This window comes from Botryllus schlosseri, chromosome 9 (genome assembly GCF_051294905.1).
Source record: "Botryllus schlosseri isolate E-star chromosome 9, Bs_hap1, whole genome shotgun sequence".
Classification (NCBI taxonomy): Eukaryota; Metazoa; Chordata; class Ascidiacea; order Stolidobranchia; family Styelidae; genus Botryllus; species Botryllus schlosseri.
Genome location: NC_137244.1, coordinates 21,565,045 through 21,586,596, shown reverse-complemented (window position 1 = coordinate 21,586,596; position 21,552 = coordinate 21,565,045). Strand labels below are relative to the sequence as shown.

General features: G+C 38.9%; 1 protein-coding gene across 6 annotated transcripts in view; it reads right to left on the bottom strand.

The window, feature by feature from the left end:
• LOC145446276 (uncharacterized) overlaps nt 1-21,552 on the bottom strand; it is a 44,130-nt gene that overhangs the window by 9,160 nt on the left and 13,418 nt on the right. For 2 of the 6 annotated variants that reach the window (XM_080324523.1, XM_080324524.1), the window contains exons 34-61: nt 20,479-20,618; nt 19,948-20,178; nt 19,363-19,597; nt 19,207-19,245; nt 19,009-19,151; nt 18,613-18,790; nt 18,288-18,557; nt 18,190-18,218; nt 10,836-16,073; nt 10,590-10,773; nt 9,939-10,229; nt 9,745-9,870; nt 9,551-9,684; nt 9,276-9,491; nt 8,562-8,871; nt 8,386-8,501; nt 7,379-7,541; nt 7,141-7,313; nt 6,521-6,568; nt 6,179-6,331; nt 5,822-6,041; nt 5,600-5,659; nt 5,403-5,476; nt 2,764-2,874; nt 2,509-2,704; nt 749-975; nt 495-687; nt 143-234 (exon numbers count right to left, since the gene is read on the bottom strand). In XM_080324523.1, coding sequence (XP_080180649.1) covers nt 143-234; nt 495-687; nt 749-975; nt 2,509-2,704; nt 2,764-2,874; nt 5,403-5,476; nt 5,600-5,659; nt 5,822-6,041; nt 6,179-6,331; nt 6,521-6,568; nt 7,141-7,313; nt 7,379-7,541; nt 8,386-8,501; nt 8,562-8,871; nt 9,276-9,491; nt 9,551-9,684; nt 9,745-9,870; nt 9,939-10,229; nt 10,590-10,773; nt 10,836-16,073; nt 18,190-18,218; nt 18,288-18,557; nt 18,613-18,790; nt 19,009-19,151; nt 19,207-19,245; nt 19,363-19,597; nt 19,948-20,178; nt 20,479-20,618 — 9,590 coding nt within the window. The remainder of the gene's footprint in view (nt 1-142; nt 235-494; nt 688-748; nt 976-2,508; nt 2,705-2,763; nt 2,875-5,402; nt 5,477-5,599; nt 5,660-5,821; nt 6,042-6,178; nt 6,332-6,520; nt 6,569-7,140; nt 7,314-7,378; nt 7,542-8,385; nt 8,502-8,561; nt 8,872-9,275; nt 9,492-9,550; nt 9,685-9,744; nt 9,871-9,938; nt 10,230-10,589; nt 10,774-10,835; nt 16,074-18,189; nt 18,219-18,287; nt 18,558-18,612; nt 18,791-19,008; nt 19,152-19,206; nt 19,246-19,362; nt 19,598-19,947; nt 20,179-20,478; nt 20,619-21,552) is intronic. The other 4 variants (XM_080324526.1, XM_080324527.1, XM_080324528.1 and 1 more) reach the window with 4 other exon arrangements.

Below are 21,552 nucleotides of genomic sequence, written 5' to 3'. Positions count from 1 at the left end.
CATATCTACCTAGATATTTACAGAAAATCTGTTGATATAGCCTGCTCCCGCCATGTTGTACCAATGACAGGACAGATCTTTTGCATGGTACATCAAATTTAGTGATAGTGACATAGTAAACACTGCATATGGCACACATTACCTCTGTCCAATCGTCTACGAATTCTGTGACATTTCCAGCCTTGTCACCGTTGCGTAGTCTAAATTCATCTTCCGGTAAGTGGTTGCAAGTGCCTGTTTAACACAAAATTGGAGAGAAATGTTGACAGACTATTCCAAAAGTGAATGAGATTGTAAGATTATAAAGAACTTTTTCTCTAACATTTAACTCCCCAGTTTACTAAAATATCAGGTCACTCAAAAAACTATGCCCACCAAATTTGTGTTATTTCTGACAAGTTGAAGTACAATAATGAGAAAATTCGAAAGTTATACCATTTATTGAAATTTTATTTAAGGACCCCGACCTTCACCGATTAAATTTTCCATCTTACCACACAAGCCCTCCGTGTCATCACTCCAAATATGACCCGGCAGAGACAAGATGACGGCATTATTGTCTGGAACATACTCCATGTGAAGTCCGATTTCTTCGATTTTAACCACAAATTTGAGTTTGCCAACAAGATCAATTTCAACTGATTCATTGAAATTCTCCGGGTCAATTGAAGTGCCGTTCAGTGTCGTCTGAATTCAAGATTGCTAGCAATATTGTGCCCAGTAATGCATAGTTTATGGATGAATGTACCTCATAGCTTTTATGGAAGACATATAGGTCTCGCCGCCACGTAAGTTGGATTTCAGCGATACATTTCTGAACTCCGCAGTCCTCTTTTATGCTCTTGACAGCAAACTCCCCATAATTTCTTGTAGCCCTTTGCGTGGCTTGGACGACAACTTCTTCACAGTTGTTATCGACGGGGTAGTCCACTCCGTCAAATGTGTGATATATCGAGCTTGTTAACTGACAGATACCTGTAATTCGACAGAATAAGATATACACAAACTGGGATATCGAGATCAAACTTATCGGGCAAATTACAGTGCTTGGATTGATTGCTGCCCACAAACAATTTCAGTTAGCATGCAAGGTAAATTTAGTCCTCCGTTTTACGGGCACTATGTTGGGTGACTTGGTCAACCGATTGGAGTATGTTTGAGATGTTGTCAAACTCCTAGATCAGGGGCGGGGAACTTCTCCAGTCGGATTTAGAAAAATTAGGTACTTGGCGGGCCGGATTGCTGATAGATACATTATTCGCCCATTTATCCACATATACAAGGAATAAATCGTATTCAATGAATGTATTTTAACAACAGAAATGTCACTTCAAAGCCTATTCTCGTCGATAATGACAGAGACAATGGGGATTTGAGAACAGCATTGTTATACAGGCTTATACATGTTTGTTTCTCTCTGATCAATCAACACACGGTACAAGATTTCAAGGCGTTCGATAAGCCCAACACGCCAAGTTTACCAAGATATCAATTCATTAGGGTTAAGTAGGTGGCGAGATAGCATAGTGGTATAATCGACAGCTGCAACACCAATGGGTTGTGGGTTCGAGTCCGGCCGAGTTCGACTCCAGAATTCCTACCAAAGTGTCGGAGATTTATCTAGGCTCCTCCTCGCCATCTCATCTGCATAAGCAGTGTCTTACAAAAGCCTAAAAGTGTGCCGTGCTTCAGGTGGGCGGTTACGGAATCCAAAATAAGAAATATCGGCCTGGTGTAAATGACCATTGTAGTCGACAAACACCATGATTACCACAAACGACATAAGGCTTGAGTAGATCGTGAATGCCGATAATGCAAGTCTTCTCGCTTCGACGAACTTACGCGTGAGCTGAACTCTCGCACGCTGCGCACAAACGTATATAATAACTTACAGTCACTGAAATTTGACGTATAGTGAGCAAGTGGAATATCGGCATACTGGGGCCGCGGGCAACATTATCATGTAAGATGGGGAACTGTCCGCGGGCCGGACATAACCCCGTCGTGGGTCGGACATAACCCCGTCGCGGGCCGTATGTTGGCCGCCCCTGTCCAAGATGATAATTTTTTGTGAGTAGTGTCCATGACTACATTGACCTGGCCATAATTATGACCCATTTGATCAATGTCAATATTATTGAGAGAAATTATCAAATTTTAAAATGACTCCATAATATCAATGCGTGCCCACTGCCCATACATCATGACTAAAGCACTAAAGTAAATCTGATTATTTTATGAGATAAGTGGGTGAATTTCCAGTGCACACAACCGAGTACAAAAGCACTTGACATATTTATAGAACATAGGCTACAAGATAATTATAACTAGAATAATACAGCATAACTATCACAAGATTAATCAAGTTAAAAGTTGCAAATGTTACATTAAAGCAGTCAGTTTATAACAGGGCCAGATAGAATAGTGGAAAAGGTGAAAACTCATTTTCAATAGGGTATGTTTGCAATCTGACATTGCTTAGTCTATGTTGCCGAAGGCAAAACTCACATTGACATTCCCATTGACAATTGCATGCATCGTCCATTCGCAAAACGGGATCGAACCCATCGCTACATTTTGGTTTTGGCAATTTCTCGCACAGCACACGCCTGTCATTCACTTCGAAGTGGTCCATACTGACACACCTCAACGAAAGACAACGGTCACCATCTTTCGGAAAGATTTCTTCTCCTAATTTGACGACCTAACGAAAATAGAACACACGCAGTCGCTAAAGCTTTGCCGTAAACCAATTTCGCATACCGTTAACTCATTCGTATCATCGTTGAAGAATTCACACGCAACCATGTACTTCGTTGTCACTTCAGTAGGAACATATTGTGTAGTGAACAATTTTTCTGTACCTTCGGGGGTCTGAAAATAAGTGGAAATACATATTTCATGAACATTTTTCATATGTATATATGAATATACATTAAAAATATTATTTTTCACAGAACGGAATTTGAGGAATTGAATAGAATATTCATATTGGAATGAACCCGAATATTTTCGGCTGACACTCGTCAGGGGAATCGTCAGCAGCTAGTAGAGAATTGTAAAGAACATTGTATATCAACATTCGTATCACAAAATATGACGTCACCAATTCTGTAACTCCAGGAAGCTCGTCAATTAGAGGAATGAAAATACACATAGCAGGAAGGTGGCATGTGTGAAAGTTGTGATGTATAATTTGAGAAACAGAATTTAAGAAATCAACTTGTGAACAAGTTGATGTCCCGTAGAAATTTTTTCGATACAAGATTATCTCAACAGTATTTTTACAAAATTAATGCAGTCGACTTGACCCTGATTCTCTATATTTATTCATATCTTGCTTTAAAAAAGCAATGAATTCGTTTAGGGTTAGGGCTCAAGCTGACTTTTAACCTCTAGGTAGGTGTTGAGGTGATGAGTAACAAAGTACTTCTGCTTTTTCCAACTGCTCAAGTAGGTTTTGCACACTTGTGCTATAAACTCAAGTGGCTATACTTTTTGACTTTTACTTGTACCTAGTCATAGTCAAAACCTTTCACAATTGGAATTTTGAAAAGTAGAAAGTGGTTTGGGACTGGATTGCATAACTTCGTGAGTGAAATTGCCAAAACACGGTGTGAACGTCGCTTCGACACCTTCTATTTTATCATTGTATCGCATTTTTATGGTGTATGGAACTGATAAAATTGCTAATAAACCAATGATAATAGCCCCTGTATCGCAGTAACTAAATATGAATCCGAAGACTTCATCAATTTGTATTGATATTAGTCATTTTATTTTATTTCAATTTGGAAAGTATCCACCTCTGATCAACTGCTAAAAGCATGCGACCCCTCAATCAAGTCTACTTTGAAACACTACTCATTTGAGTACTTTTCCAACAATTATATTTTCTACCTTAATTTCAAGTCGTTTTGATATGTCTTAGAGACATGTCTTGTTATTGAGTGGAAATCTATGGTGTTGCTTCTATTTCTACTTAGGCAGCAACGCTGGCTACTTAGACTACCTCTGTATATAAAATCATATTTGTGCATTGTGCAATCGATGCTATTCCGGGGTAACAGAGATCCAATCGAATTGGCATCGAGATGCGTATTGCAACAACCACATTTGAAGAGCTTCTTAGAGGAACAGAACTTCAATATACAATTGAATAGTATAATCATATTGAAATGAACCCGAATATTTTCGGCTGTCTCATCCCATCAAGCAATCAAAGGCCACAAATTCTGTCATTGGCAAACATCTGTTGGGCATAATTTCTCTTGAGCGAAAAATTATCGAGTCGACAGGTTTCGCGTCGTTGGGAGGAGCTGTTCTAACTTTCATTTGTGTGCCTTGGAGTCGACTTTTTTCAAAATATGCCAGCCAAGGCTGTGTAAATAAAAGGAGTTCGTGTACCATCTAAAATGAGTACATTGAACACTCTCTTATTCGAACTTTCATGCTGGTGATGTCAAATTTGTGATACGATTGTTGATATACAATGTTCTTTCCAATTCTCCACTAGCTGCTGACGATTACCCCTGACGAGCGTCAGCCGAAAATATTCAGGTTAATTCCAACATTGTACAGTAGTTTGATAAGTGTGCAAAATCAACAGCTGCATTGTTCATATTACCTGATTTCAGTATAGTGCGTTTTGAGCAAACAATATTTTGCGATTTTATTTTTATTATACATAATCGCCAACACTACCACCCAAACGCGAGGTTCCAGAATGTTCAAGAATGATGCGCAAACAGCATCGCATATACTTTTGTAATAGGAAACAATCAATTCAGTGATCGATTGCCTTAATTCGATAAAGTCTTCCTGTTATCTTGGAAAGGATAGTAGCGATCCTATCCTAATTGATGAATTTGTAACCGCACAACACAGCCACAATGTTTCGTAGTATTGTGGTTGAATTCTCACGCTATGCAGGATGTAATCACTGAACTACAGTGACGGTTGCATGTCAAGTACATCAGTCAAATACGTATTAGGAGATGAAACCCTCGGTTATTTTTGATATTTTCCGACGCGTGTGAGAGTCGGAAATTGGTACAATATAGAGTCTTTCATGCAGTGGGCTGTGATTCTCCCAATGAAACAACTCTGATCAACATCAATTTCTTAGAATCAATTCCTGAGATGAGACTGAACTGAACACATAGTCTACAAAGAGCACAAACAAACATGCAAATGTATGTCATTGTGTTACTGTATTCTAACATTCAAGTATATCCACTACTGTAAAGGTTTTGTCCTTTCAAAATTTAAATTAATAATATATAATGTCAATAAACAGAATTGAAAATCAACTCCCGCCAAAAACTACTAACCCGGTAACAGACGTGAATATTCCTGTCAAAGCATGAAAATCGAACCATAGAAGACTATCAAAAACTTACCAGTGATGCTTCTGTAGGTTCGGTTAAGATTGGCAGTTGAGTTTTGTCAGTGATCGGTGTATCTGTGAAATTTCCTGCTGTACTCAGTTTCTCTATTTTATCAATGTATAAGGCAATTTTGACATTTCAAAACACCCCAAGAACGCTATCGAACAAATCATTTGTTATCGCATTCTCAAATAGCTGTCTAGACTTACCTTGTGTAGTCCACAGCTGCGACGCCATCGATACAGTACTTGTCGGTTCTGATGGAGATTCTAAAGGTGTAAGCATATAGATATATTGATATAGATTATAGAAGATAGTATCAACTTTTCTGTTTAGCATCGCAGATAATATCAAGCAACATGGTACTGTATCATGGGAATGATCAAATAGGAATAATTTCATGATAGGGTCAAAATCACAATAAATCTCACCACACAGTATTTCAAGTATTTGCGGAAGGGTGTCATGAATCAGTTCTGATCTTGACTGCGGCACGAAAATCATGTTGGGCTCGGTATTAAAACGTCTCAATAGACTTGGTCTGGAATTGCCCAATGCAACAACAATGATTTGGTAGTTTTGTTCCTCAAGTAGACTGACCGCCAAGTCGATCATTCCTGTTGATGATTCGCTCAAAAATAACACGACAGTCTGCAAGGAGAGAAAGATATCAATGATTACAAGAGCTTAAGAATAAGGTTGCTAATTGTCAGCCACGGCAATCAGCTAGGTACTGTTCTAGACCACAGTTAATTTAGGTGCCAGAAAATTGTTCTGCATATAATCACCTTTTCGGCAGTGTCGTCTTTTTCGTCTCTCGCGATATCATCAAGTTTCCTTACTGTCGAGAGGGCTGCAGCTACATCACTTGGAGAGGGAGACACACTCTTTATTCCATCGAGACTCTTCTTCAACTTTGTTAGGTCATCAGTCCAACCCAACTAAATTCAACACACTATCAGCCAAGAAAAGTTAAGTAGAGCATACCAGTAAAATAGAGACTAAAAGATATTACCAATATAAAGATGCTGACACCGATTATTACTAAATATTAATTAAACTATTTGGAATCCATTGTACATAATATCATCAGCTGAGAAGATCTAAAAGTACAGAGAAAAATATCTCACCTCATTTTGAACTGTTGTTGATCTACCCGTTCTAATACGACCCTGTGGCTGTGAAAAGAATCATATCGATAAATCGATAGCATTGCTAACATCTGTTTAGGATGCTTCTATGATTCACGTGTTTTTGTTCCTTTATAATGTTTTTCACAATTCCAGAGTTAAGGCCTTATCTGATTGAAATTGGAATGTCATAGAAGACATGTGCAAAGGATTAGTGTTGAAAGGACAGAATGACTGACTCTTACGCATGCATTCGTGTGGTTTGACATTCTAGAAACTACTATAATAAAGGGAATCAATTTTGGATTGTTTCCTTAGTAGTCCGGTGATTGCTTTTGTTTTCTTATACATCCAAATTTGACCCTACTAGTACACATATATACGAGAATGTTTACAAGCTTGTTTGTTTACGGTTGCTGATTGGTGACGAACATAGAGTTTGTTTCAAAATTAATAATTTTATGATTAACACCCGACCAAATTTGGGAAACTAGGGGATAAAACTGAAATACGATGAATTGTATCTTTCGGTTTCCTGCAATTTTTCAATTATTCACTACCAAAAATTTCTGATTAAAAATGTCTCATCTCTGTAGCGAGGTTGAGGTAACAAAACCTACTTCTGATCCAAATGGCACGATGGTGGAGCGCGTGTAGTTCTTTCCTATATGCAAATCATTTCCCATATTTCCGATAAGAATTTTAACACCCAGCAGCCAATCGGCCTGCAAGGTTTCATCCACGACAAATACGACATCCATTCTTTTGTTGCATCTCCACAATGGCGCGTCTGCTAAATGAAGGGTCCAATAGGACTTGATGATTGATCTTTTTTGGTGAAAGCTGCATTTTTCTTACGTTTAGGAGGGGTAGTAATTCCGCTACATGATTGTGAGCAGCAATGAGCACTCACGCTGTAATCGAAGCAGTTACCCCCGTTGGCTACCTCAAAATTATGGCACACCAGGGAAGACGGTCCAAGGTCACATTTCATATTTGATTGAATATATCCTCCACTTCCCTGAATACATACATATTCAAAACGTTCTCACTACTACACAATGTTTTACATCAAAATGCAGAAATGGTCAAAGAGATGGTCAACGCTGCTACTTAAGTAGAAGTAATGCCAAGAATTACTACTCAATGGCAAGTAGATGTAGTAATTCCCAAGACATGTCAAATGAATAGTTTGAAACTCAAGCAAGTATAGTTTCAATTAAGTAGATTTGATCGAGTGGTCGAGTACGTTTAGCATATAATCATAGGTGGCTACTTCGAAATTGCAAGATGTATATTCACAATCAACGAAAATGACTAATGAGTCTACGAATAGGTACAATCTTTGAAAATATATTCAGTTATGATGGTACAGGTCAATTTCATACGGTTCTAATGACAATTTCACAGTGTAGCACATAAGTAATTTTATCCTACGTACTGTTCAATTTGAAGTGGTGCTAGTTTGAGTAAGTATCGTTGGTATGCACTAGGCAACACCTACTTGAGTACTCCAAAAAAAGAAGTCTTTCATTATTGACTCCTCAGTCGAAATCACATGAAAAACACTTGATCATTTCAATGTATTCTGTTTGAGGTGTTTAGGAAAAGAATTACATTATCGAAACATCACTGACGTCATTATATTCCTCGAAACCCAACATACTATTCGGGTCAGAGGGGATGCTTGCACCTAAAATGGCTAAATATGTCTTGTACACATATTTAAGTACCATAATTCAGAATGATTTGTCTTTTCACGCAAGGTCATTAAGATCTAGATATTAACTGGTTTCCAATCCACAGATCATTTACTTGCGTCATACATACAATGAGACACTACTTGACCGCAAGTTCATCCTTACCAGACACTTCACATTCAATAATTCATGCTCGGGTTCACAGACATCACTTCCACTCGAGACCCATGACTCATCGTCACCTGGAGTTTCAGCATCAGGCGTGTTCTTGCTCGTAAATTCTAAACAACGGATACATGAGGTATTTTGACAACTTGTATTACGAAATTTAGAAATTATACTTGTCCAGTAACATCGACACAGGTCCGTAGTTGAATCTGGAGCTGACGTTACAGTTACTGCTCTTGACGTCTGTGTTGTAACATCCAGTAATGAATATATTAGAGGAGAGCATATATGAGATTTTGCTGAGTTTACGACGATTTCACTCAACAAATTTGTGTACGAGTCGACCATTATTGTGGCTTCTTCATGTGCTATAGAAGATATCTGGGCCTCCGATGCAGACTCCAAACCGATTGCTACAACCTTTGTATTTTTGTGAGCATTCCGTAAGGATTCCATTGCCAGCAATGCGGGTTGAAGATCATCCTGTGTGCAGATTGGTAATAGAATCACTACCAAAACAAGGTCTTATAATGCTTTTTTCAAGAAAGATTAGTCATGTGAAAACAGATAGGAGAGAGAGATAGAGAGAAACTTTTATTTGTCAGATCAATGCAAATCAATTACAAAATACAAGTTATTACATATTATGTGATTAATATGATCATTTCAACTGAGCGTATCATCATTCATCAATGATAATGCCGATATACTGATCTATGTGTTGTGTATCAATGACTCTTTGCAAGTAAAGCATGGAAGATAAGAGTTTGGGTTTTGGATGGGTTAAAAGCAATTTTATATTTCAGAAAAGAAATCCATAATCACAGAAAGAAAAGGAAGACTACAAGGCTATTTAAGACATCAAAATCCGGGAAAAGTAATTTTACCTTGCTCCGGCCATCTGTTATCAAAACGGTCACCCAATTACTGTTAGGCCTTGCAGAGCGAAAAGTTTCCGCAGCCAGGATGAGTGCTGCTCCAGTATTTGTTACTTTGCCGAAGCTACCAATCCTTGATATGGATTGACGTATTGCATGCATTTCAACACCGATTGCAAAGTCGAGCATTCGGTATGGAGTGGTTGAAAAGGTTATTATAGCCACCTAAAATTTTCAGCAGAATATAACTGACATTGAATGAAAGTAAACTCATGTCAATTTACATTGCTTTTGTCCACGGCGATGGTGAATTTCTCTAATACACGTAACACAAACTCTTTCATTTTGGAGAGCTTTGCGAGCTCCAAGTGCGATACATCAAGCACAAAGACCACACTGACATCGTCGGCACATTTATCTGGTATATCAACAAGCATTTATTATTTTCTATCTACACAAATCCATTTATCCGCCATACCGGTAACGACTGCCGTCGTAGGGAAACTAACTCTTTCTGTACGTGCTGTTGACGCAAACAGTTCCTCAGCAGTGCTAGTTTCCAGTGGACTTACGGTCGTAATTGCAGGAACCACATGGGGTCTATCTAAAATTGCAAGTTTAAAACAGAATTGTAAATTACAACATTTTGTTGAGATTATCAGATCGGAGCACCTCTGCATATCCGCTCGGCAAATTCTCCAATCATTGTCCTATTCAATAAATCCTGAAATCCGTTTGTAGCCAACAGTTTATTCGAATAAGGCATTTGGTCCAGTTCGGCGAGCATCTCACGGGCTTCAGCCTCCTGACCAGTCTTGGGTATCACAAGAACAAAGACACTGTGACTTTGGCTGATTGCAACTCTCGCGGCACGATCGAGGTCCTCCGTTTCACTTTGAGTAAAATTCGCACCCATCACCAAAACTACAGCTTTGCGTATTCCATCTCTGGCACCATGATCAGCTGAGAATATATTTTACTTTCAACAATAATTTACGTGTGGCACAAAGTACCATATTTATAAGAAAATTCCATGAAAATGCATGTATGTTTCAACTGAGTGATGCAACATACGCAATGCATGAATTACCAAGACTACCTACTACACTGAGCATTGCGACCCTGACTCTGAAAATAATGCACTTATAGATACAATATTCTAATACCGGCAAGGAGCCATGTCAAAAATCAAGTACTGCATCTTTGAATCGAGTAATTATGACAGTAAATATATGGGTTTCACATAGGCACTATGCAGGTTTTTGCCGATTGCTCCATAAAGCAAATCAGTCCAGTGGCCAATTTAAAGAAGCAATATTTTACCTGTTAAATAGTCGCTGACACTGGTTCTCAATGCTGATCCGGGTCTGACGCCGTCTCCTTTTGCTATTTCCAAATCGAAAATCGCCCCACTGATCCTTTGCATGTCATCGATGTCATCAAAATCAAATCCTTCATTTTGGATATTATTGCCCATTACTTTGTCGTTGAACTGTATCACACTCATCTAAAAATTTGGAATCAATAAATCAAATGAGCATGTTAATAATAGATAGAACATTACACTACCTGCACTTCGTTAGATCCCAGATTGAAATTCAAAGCCAGTGAATTGGCAAAAGACTTCATTTCATCCGATCCGAATGTGTTGAAATATGTGCTTGCTTGAAGCAATATTAGTAAGTCTAATTTCAGATCAGTGCAATCGACTGGTTGAGTAGTAGAGATTATCACAGATGTTTCTAAAGTTGTTGGCGGGACCGATTGTGTTGGTAAAGACGGCATTGTTGGTCTTGGAATTTTCTTGACTGTCGGTACTTCGCATAAAGATTCCGTGACATTTAGGAGAAGATTGGACAACTCATCCATGTTAGGGAAAGAATATTCGTAATCAGGACGCAAAATATCCACCTTTTCCGACATATTCTGAGCTGTAACCGATATCAATGTTATGTTACTATCATACAAAATCAACGCTGCGTCAAGTAGATCGGAATAGTCATCTGTAAAGTCACTTTTGGTTAATAATACAATGTATTTAGCAACATTCCGACTTCCTGGAGATCTGAGAATACCTTGTGAAGCATGAGAGATGGCATTGGAAACAAAGCTTTTCTTGGTCGATGATTGATAGTAGTCCGGAAGCAATATTTCCTTGTCAATTGTCTGGAATAACTTGTCAATGGTGAACATGCTATCTAAATTGAATACCATATTTGGAATGGTACTATATTGAAGAATTGCAACTCTGGTTTTCTCTGGACTCAATTCAAACTCTCTGACAGTGTCTTTCACAAAATCTTTCAACATATCACGATTGTAATTGTCGACCAACAATGAATCATCGATGACGTAGACTATGTCCATAGTTTTTGAACATTTTAATGGGGTGCGGGGCGGAGGTATCGGAGGTTCTACAGGCGGAAGTGTTGATAATTCACGTTTTGCACATTTCGCATTCCAAAGGTAGTAGGTTAATTTAGGAGAGAAATTTTCTAGAAATCTTGGTAGGTATCCCCGTACGTAGCGGTAATCAGTCAGGTATCTTCTCAGTTGCCTTTGGTTCATATACATTGCATCATTCACAAGCATACTGAATAGTGAGACCCCTCTCGCATCAAGATTTCTAAGCCACTCCACATCTAAATTTTCTCTGCTACGCCTCTTCAGTAGTAGCACAATTACGTTTCCAACGTCATCGCCTCTGCGGCCATTGGATTCAAGCTCACTTAACGCGTCTTCAATTCCGAGTTGCAGATTTAAGGAACCAGTGATAGGTGACGTTACCAAACCCTCGTCTAGTTTGGCGTGGAACCTATCAAGAGAGCCTGAAAATCCCGTTATTACATCTTGACTTCTCCCACTGAACTTTTTGACATTAAGTTTGAAGAAGTTTTCGCCTAACACCAAATGGTTGGCAACTCGATTCAGATAACTTTTCACATTTGTTGCTGTGGAAGTAGTTTTTAATAAATCTTCATCAATCATGAATACAATATCAACCATACAAGGCTGGTTGGGTTTTGTGATTACAGGAAGTGTAGTTGGAACAAGTGTCGTTGCTTCTGGAGGACGAGAGCATATCAATTCGAGGGTCTCATATTCGAGTGTTTCCAATCTGTTGGCAGATGATACCGGTATGCCGCCATAAGACACGGTTGTTAACTGTTGGAGATTTCTTTCGTTGTATCCTACAGCAAGTGTGATTACATCAGCAGAGTGTCCAATATTTGTTACTACTGTCATCACGTCATCATTACTTGATCTTGATAAAATCATCATAATGGTCAATGTTGTATTTCTGAAGCCTCGCTGTGCTGAACTTGCAACATTTTCCGTTACAAACTCCAATGCTTTGCCAGCATTTAGTTGTCCAGTTACGGCAGAGTGGTTTGAATTTTGTATGAGTCTGACGACTTGTGCTGGGGATCTTGAATCGGAAAGTCCAAAGTGAAGAACAGGTTCATTTGCAAAGCTGACCAATGCAAACCTTGTCTTAATTCTTGAGTATGTGTTGCTCAACAAATTAACCAATTTTCCAAGATATGATTTCATGGACTGCTCCATTTCTGGGGTAAGCAACATAGCATCATACATAATCACTACATCTCCAGGGGGACAGACAAACACAGGGGGCGTCGCCGTCACAGTTGCGGTCTCTTTAGGAGTAATTGGTGCCTTGCAGATCTCAGAAACAACGGCGTCGGTCGCTCTGGACAGATGCTGTAGCGAGACGAGTGGTATTCTCAGTATCTTAATCCATTTACTTGAGTCAGTCTGCAAGAAATCAGAGTTTATAGTGATGACAATCAATGAAATTTCCTGCTGTTGAAGCGACTTCCACTGAATAGCTGATATGGAGCCTCGAACTTCACTCTGCAGAATTAGAACCGCCTGCCTTTTTCCAACATCTTGAGATCCTGCGAATTGGAAAGCTTCAATGACTTTATCCATAGTCTGAGCAATATCAATCGCATTGGCGATCTTACGAGAATGTCTCCTGTCTTGCATGACATCACTAATTGTGGATTCAAAATCTGTCATTGGCTTCCACACCGTGAGATCATGTGCTCCTATAATTCCGATCTTGGCATGGTTCTGATCAACAACGATTCGGTTTTCGATGGCAGACACAAATCGTCCAATGTCATTTGCTTCATTCAATATTGAGTCATCAAGGACAAAAATTATATCTGCAGTAACATTGCAATCTGGAGTAATCGGGGTTGTTGGCACAGTAGTCCTCACAGATGAAATAACTGATTCATCAGATGTAGTCTCCACAGGCGAATGTACAGACGGAGTTGAATAAGTAGTAGATGGTAGGGTATGTCTCGGCAGCTCCTTTGTCGGTGCATCTCTACATAACGATTCAGTCACATTCGAAAGAAGGTTTGATAATGCGTCCGAGTTTGTGAATGTAAATTCTACATCAGGATGTAAAACTTCAACACTTTCCGTTAAATTTGGTGTTGTAAGCGACACTAACGTTATGTTACTTGAATGTAAGTCCAGCATGGTGTTATATAAATCAATGTGATCATCTCCAAATGAACTTTTGGCTAGCAAGACAATGTATTTAGAAACATTCCTTTTGCCATGAGCCCGTAGAATTCGCTTTGATGCATAACTTATGGCATTGGAAACAAAACCTCCATCGTTTGGCGATTTGTAATAGCTCGGCAATCTCATTCGTTTATCTACTGCTTGGAATACTTTCTCAATGGTAAAAACGTCATCTAAATTGAAGAGCAAATGAGGAATGGAACTGAATTGAAGAACCGAAATTCTTGTCTTCTCGGGGCCTAGTTCAAACTCTCTAACAGTGTCTTTCACAAAATCTTTCAAGTTGTCGCGATCGTAATTGTCAACCAACAATGCATCGTCAATGATGTAAACAATGTCCATAGTTTTGGAGCACTTCAATATGGCAGGAGGAGATGGGATCGGAGGTTCCACAAACGGAAGTGTGGGAGAAGGACGTTTTGCGCATTTTGTATTCCAAAGATAAAAGATCAACTTGGGTGAGAAATTTTCTAGAAATCGCGGTAGGTATGCTCGTACATAGCGGTAATCTGTCATGGAGCTTCTAAGCTGATTTTGGTTCATATACATTGCATCGTTCACAAGCATACTGAATAGGGAGACCCCTCTCCCATCAAGATTTCTTAGCAAAACTGTATCCAAATTTACTCTGCTGCGCCTTTTCAGTAGTAGCACAATGACATTTCCAACGTCATCGCCTTGGCGACCATTAGATTGAAGCTCACTCAAAGCATCTTCTAAGCCTAGTTGTAGATTCAGGGAACCAGTGACAGGTGATGTTACCAAGCCCTCGTCTAGTTTAGCGTGGAACCTATCAAGAGAGCCTGAAAATCCAGATACTACATCTTGACTTCTCCCACTGAACTTTTTGACGTTGATTTTGAAGAAATTTTCGCCTAAAACCAAATGATTTGCAACTCGTTTCAGGTATCTTTTAACATTTGTTGCTGTTGAAGTCGCTTTCAATAAATCTTCATCAACCATGAATACGATATCAATCCTACAAGGCTGTTTCGGTTTCGTAACTACAGGAAGTGTAGTGGGAACAAGTGTTGTTGCTTCTGGAGGATGAGAGCATATCAATTCGAGGGTCTCATATTCGAGGGTCTCCAATCTGCTGGCAGAGGATACAGCTATGCCTCCGTAAGACACAGTTGTTAATTGTTGAAGGTCTGTTTCCGTGTATCCTATGGCAAGTGTGATTAAATCAGCTGAGTGCCCGATATTCGTAACAACTGACAGCACATCATCATTACTAGATCTCGACAAAAGCATCATGATGGTCAAAGTTGTATTTCTGATGCCTCGTTGCGCTGAACTTGCAACATTTTCAGTTACAAAATTCAATGCTTTGCCGGCATTGAGTTGTCCAGCTACGCCCGAATGGTTTGAATTTTGTATGAGTCTGACGACTTGTGCTGGAGATCTTGAATCGGAAAGTTGAAAGTGAAGAACAGGTTTCTCTGCAAAGCTCACTAATGCAAACCTCGTCTTCAATCTTGAATATGTGTTACTCAATAAATTGACTAATTTTCCAAGATATGATTTCATAGATGTCTCCGTTTCTGGAGAGAGCAACATTGCATCATACATAATCACCACATCTCCCGGGGGGCACACTAATGAAGGCGTTGTCACTTCTGTGGTGCTAACGACCATGCTACATATCTCTGACACAACAGCATCGGTTGCTCTAGTTAGATGCTGTGTAGAAAGTAGTGGTATTTCAAGCAATCTTATCCACTTGTTTGAATCAGATTGCAAGAAATCTGAGCTCACAGTAATGGCAATCAGTGATACATCCAGTTGCTGTAATGATTTCCACTGTATGGCGGATATTGAACTCTGTACATCACTCTGTAGGATCAAGACAGCTTGCCGTTTTACCACATCATCAGATTCATCCATTTCAAAAGCTTCAATGATTTTATCTATTGTCATTGCAATATCGATTGTACTTGAGGTCAATGGGTCATTTTTCTTACTACCAACAATGCTACTGGCTGAAGATTTAAAATTTTCCAAATGCTTCCATACATCAAGATTATGAGCATCGATGATCGCTATCTTAGCGTGATCCTGATCTACGAGTATTCTTCTTTCAATCGCTGCCAAAAACTCTCCGGCATCATGCGCATTGTTGAAAATCGACGAATCGAAAGCAAAGACGATGTCGGCCTTGATTGTACACTCGGGAGTCGCAGTTGTGAAGGATGCAGTTGTTATCAAAGGTGGCACAGGATATGAGGGAGTTGATGAAATCTGAACCAAAATTTCAAACATTCATGGAGTAATTTCACTCAGTTATGCGATAGAATTTCCACCTGGCTGTGTGATAGGATTGAACTCCCTGAACAAACAATTTACATAAAGCATATTTCAGAATAATCTGCAACAAATTGAGCCAGATTCCTGCATTGGGAATTTAGGAAAAATGTTAAGACAAGACTGAGAAAGTCTACTTGGGTAACCTCAACTTCGTCTACATATCATAAAACGTATTGAATTCTGCTTCTAAACTATTGGGTTTGAACTATGAAATTTGCACACAGTTGACTTGGAAGTCTGGTTTGACCAGTGTTAGTACCAACCTGATTTCGATATCAAGATTCAACACTCTGGATTTAGACATTGGCTACATATACTTTGGGTGTACCTCTAATGAAGAGTTATTGGGACAATTGTGTGTGGGTGGGGTCCGGGTGTGTGCGCAAGTATCGATACCAGACACCGTAAAAATTTTTAGGATCGATAAATTCTATTTCAGATGAAAGATATGAAAGCAGCCTGTGACGTATTCGTCCCAATCTGCTGATTGATCTGATTCATGTACCACCTTGGAGCAGGTAGTCTCAAGCTCTGGGACACTTCAGTGAATACTGTACCGCTCGCCCACAACATTGCACCTGCCTGCCGTGTCTCTGCTACCCAGAAAAACCCAGGTGTCATAAAGTGGTAGATAATTATATGATGATACGGTAGCTCGTTTTACGGCAAGGAAATTGAGGTCAGCTCAAATGTGCTCATGTGCCCATTTTTTGATGACGCCACAGGCCGCAGCATCAATAGGGGTATTCAATGTCTTTCCAATTCGGGCTTATTTGACGGGATGAAATTGTCCAAAGGAAAGTGAACCGACCCAGCAGACTGACATTCCAGGCGCATCGCGAAAATTTGATTTAACACTATAGTATTTTACACCTAGCATGAAAAAAATCACATTTATAAGTATTTAAAAAAAATCTTGTACTTGGTAGAGAGTGAGCATAATTTGTCCAAACTGTGAGATTTATACGCCATGCGAGATGACAAATGCATCGCATGTCATTATAAAATCAGTCGTGTTATGATTATGCAGCGAGCGTACATTTGACGTGCCACAACTAAAGCTATAGGATATTTTAGAATTTAGGAATGATGGATTTGATATCACAGCTGTCTAATCCAGGATTTCAAGTATACTCCTGATAAATAGGCACGATTTCCCTTCAATTGTTGGAACACATAAATAACGTAAATTTAATAGTCGATGTGTCATAGTAATAGAAATGTCCAATCTACGAACAACCCATTGGTGTTACAGAGGTGGAGCATGCCACTATACGTTGCTCGCCCCCATGAAGTGGCTTGAATAACATTGATAAAGGGGGCAAGGAGCCCAGCATGTAAACTATTTTCTGAACTATTACAGTGTACTATATTCCCCATGACGAAGTCACTTGGTGTCAAGTCAAATTATCTTCATTATGTCACCAAGTCAGTCCAAGTTCGAGTAATACTACGAAAGGTAGAGTCCAAGCCACAATTTTCAGTCACTAATCACCTGCTGGTGAAGCTTTATCATCATAAATAGGCAGTGTGACGAAGGCTATCTGATCATCCACCGCATGGCTGCTTTCAAAAGTGATGTGTTAGTGCCGTTTAATGAGTAGTCTTTCCGGTTTTGAATCAATTTTAGTGTGAATTATAACTTCTCAAATCAGACAAAAATTATATATACCACTTAAATACTGTCATATAATTGAAAATCCAAAATATCGACACGGGCCGCACTAAATGGGCCGCGTGTTTGAGACCACTAGGCTATACTGTAAGAACGGCAAGGGTCAAAATTCACACGCCATAAGCCATGATTCCAGTATCAAAAAGTACTAAACTGAACTTGTGCCAGGGACAGTGGTGTGTAAAATGCTGTCTAAATGTGTGGGGAAATAATTAAATATAATCGTACCAGCGCTAATCACCCATCCGTGACACAACCTTCATGTTTTGTGCCACTCCATCAATCATCTATTTTCACAAACGATTGGTTGAAATTTGAAAGACACATTTTGAATACTAGAATGTATAATGAGAACAAATTGAATAGACACTGTACCTTCTCTGTTGATGTCGTCTGTATCGGTTCTGCCAAATAAATCAAAATAAATCATTTAATTGTCAACATATTGACACCGTATGCGATTGAACGCTTACCTCCACAAATAATTTTCTTCAACAACTCTGTAACTGATGTTAAATTCTTCATGCCACCTGGCACAGACAACTTGTTGGATTCGTCAACCACCGGGCCAATAGCATCATTGATTTGTTGATTCAGAAACTCTTCGCCTGATCCCATCAATACTATTGATTCTATCCCATCTTCTGATGCATCCCTGAATACATCAGCAGTGTTCCTCCCATCCTCTGAGAATGGCGGTAACTCCAACAACACAACCCCAACTTTACGAGCTCCAGGACGTGCTAAAATGTATTTAATGTATATACGAACTCCTTCCTTTAAAACTAAGATTATTACATGAAAAATGGCTTGATAGAATATCGCTCAAGGAATTGACAACGTTCTCTTGCATTCCTGATGTGAGCTCCATAGATGTTACTGCCGACATTAGATCTTCCTCAGTCGTGAATTGCGAAATGTGAAATCCAGTAGGGTGATTGTTGAAAACACCATCAGCATAAAATGATACCCCAACCTAAAAATTATTTTATTTATAATAAATTTAATTCAATATTTTAATAACTTATAAATTTTATTACATATCATATATTTTATTAATTTATAATAAAGATAATTTATAATTTATCTATATAGCCCAAAAATGAAATTTATTTGTGTCTATTACACCTCGCGGATTCAAATCAATGGATTGACTAGGACTGCAAAGTTCAAATGTAGAAATGAACAGCTCACCTGTGTATTTTGGGATCCAATTCTGAACATTTCAATCATCTTTTGCAGAAATGCTTGATAAATACTTTTTCTGTCATTCGACTCTATATCAACAGAACCGTCCAAAACAAATAGGATATCGGTTGCATCCATGTCACTGCAAACTAATTTTCAAAAGCATGAGGTATCGGTTTTAAAGGAACCACAAATGACTTTTACCTGGAGCTTCTGTGGTGGTCATTGGAGAAGTAGTTGTAACTGAAGAATTAACAAAAATGTTAGAACAAAACAATTGCATAATATATCTCACTGCAATAATTAGAAGATAAGCAAGTAGCCTACTATATAATATCACTGAATTTTCACAACTCTTACCCCGTGGACGTTCTTTGAAGTTGCATATCTTTGCGGAAGTATTTTTAGAGAAAAAGCCATCTGCAAAGGTAGAAGTTTCTTCAATAAATGTCCCGCTGTCCGAGAGATCATTTAATTCCTCAGGATTCGCCGAGCCGAATCCAATAGCCATCACGTTCAAGAATGTACCGCTGTTGTGCAAAGATTTTCTAAGCTCATCCAGTTTGTTTTGCATCTCAAGCTTGAGATGTGGATCCTGGAATATATAGTTGAAGTCTTTTGCTTGTATTAAATGAAATATTCGAGAGTAAAAAAAATCAAATTCACACACAAGTGAAATATGCATTCAATGGCTTTCATACGGGAATGATATAAGACTATCATCTGAGAAAATACAGCGTAAATATCTCATCGCATACCTGATTTCATAGTTAAATTCTAATAGCAATATATCACATTCACATGACTTTGGCACTGGTTATTTAAGAGTTCAAGTCTTTCCATGGTAATTGATCCATACTAGTTTCTCAATTCCCATTGAAACCAAATATTGAAACTGTATTCTTGAGAAAGGCATCATTCATATACGCAGAATTAGCACTGTACTTTGATACGTCCGTCCGTGAGTAGTAAAATTGATAGGGGTGCGTGACTTCGTCTTCCCGCTGCTGCAACTATCTCGTTTTCCAGAGCATAATTTAGTGCTGTGTAGGTGTTTGTGGTACCCTCAATCAGCTGCATGCCAGATAAGGAATTCTTCATTCCAATCGAATCACCAATATAATCGCTCATGTGGAACTCAGTCCTGACCCCGCTGCTATATTGCAGCACACCAATCTGAACAGAAGGAATATCGATACATATATGTCAGTATTGTTAACCAGATAGGCTGAAAACATAACTTAGTTTGAGAAAAGCTTCAAACCAAAATTGTTTAAATGTAGTTTATACTTGAATTTGGCTGTATAACCTACTTTATACTTTGAATGTTCGACAAGCATTGGAAATACACATACAAACAGAAGATTTGTTTCGATGAAGAAACCTTTGGTTATGCAAAATATAGGAATATAGTTACAAAGTATGGTACGGTTCAGCACATGGTGTATTTCCAATATAGGCAAAATACAATATTACCCGAACAACATCTCCATCAATATCCAGATTATCCACCAATCTGACTAGGAATTCCTTGATATTATCAAATGAAGGGCCAATGCTGTAGGAGGAGTCAACAATGATTTGGATATCCATCAGGCAATATGGCACGGATGTACCTTTGAAAAATAGATGAGATAATACAATATATATGTACAGCAGGGGTCGCCAACTCAAAACAGGTCGCGGGCCACTTTTCACATTTCGTAGCGGCCGCGGGCCGCATGAATTCAATATCGATATAAACCAGGCAACGTCAGTACGTCAGTACATCGCCGTACTACCTAACATAGGCAATGGGCATAGTGACCACAAAAAAGTAATATTCTATTAAAGGAATACAAATACAACAAAAAATTATCATCATCAATTTCATTTTATTTTGAACTCTGAGCTGTGCACGATATATGAAAACGCTTTTCAGCGACTAAGGAATCGATATTAGGGCTAGCGAGATACGTTACTCGCTGAAAGACCACCTCCACGTAAAGCTCGATCTTGTGGGGAAGCCCTACGCCAGTGTTTCTCAAACTTTTTTAGACACGCCCCTCTTTATGATATTGAAAAATTTCGCTCTCCCCGTATCGTCATATAACCAGAATGCTAACAACCACAAAGGATAGTTTGATGGCATGGAAAGTTAAGACTGTTGATGAGAGAATTCTACAATAAGAATTCCGGCGTACAGACAAAATATGTATTTCATGTAACTCGCGCCGAGCGCGGAAAAATTTCCAATTCATCACAGCTCCGCGCCCCTTTCAGATGATTTCACGCTACTAGAGGTGCACACCGCCATTTTAAGAACCACTGCACTATATGACGTTCTCCAAGCGTCTCAGTCTTGGCAGTGTTTAGCCATTGCACGTTAAGGCAATATGCCCAGCCCATTCATATCAGCTGATTATTCTCCCTCGTTGGAATGCTGTTTCCATCGCCAAAGCCGTTTTAGCTAGTGACGAATAGTGATGCTTGGGCACAGGAAAATAGCTTGTTTTGAAACAACAACAACAACAATATGTTGAAACTGTTGTAAACTTCATCATTTCAAAA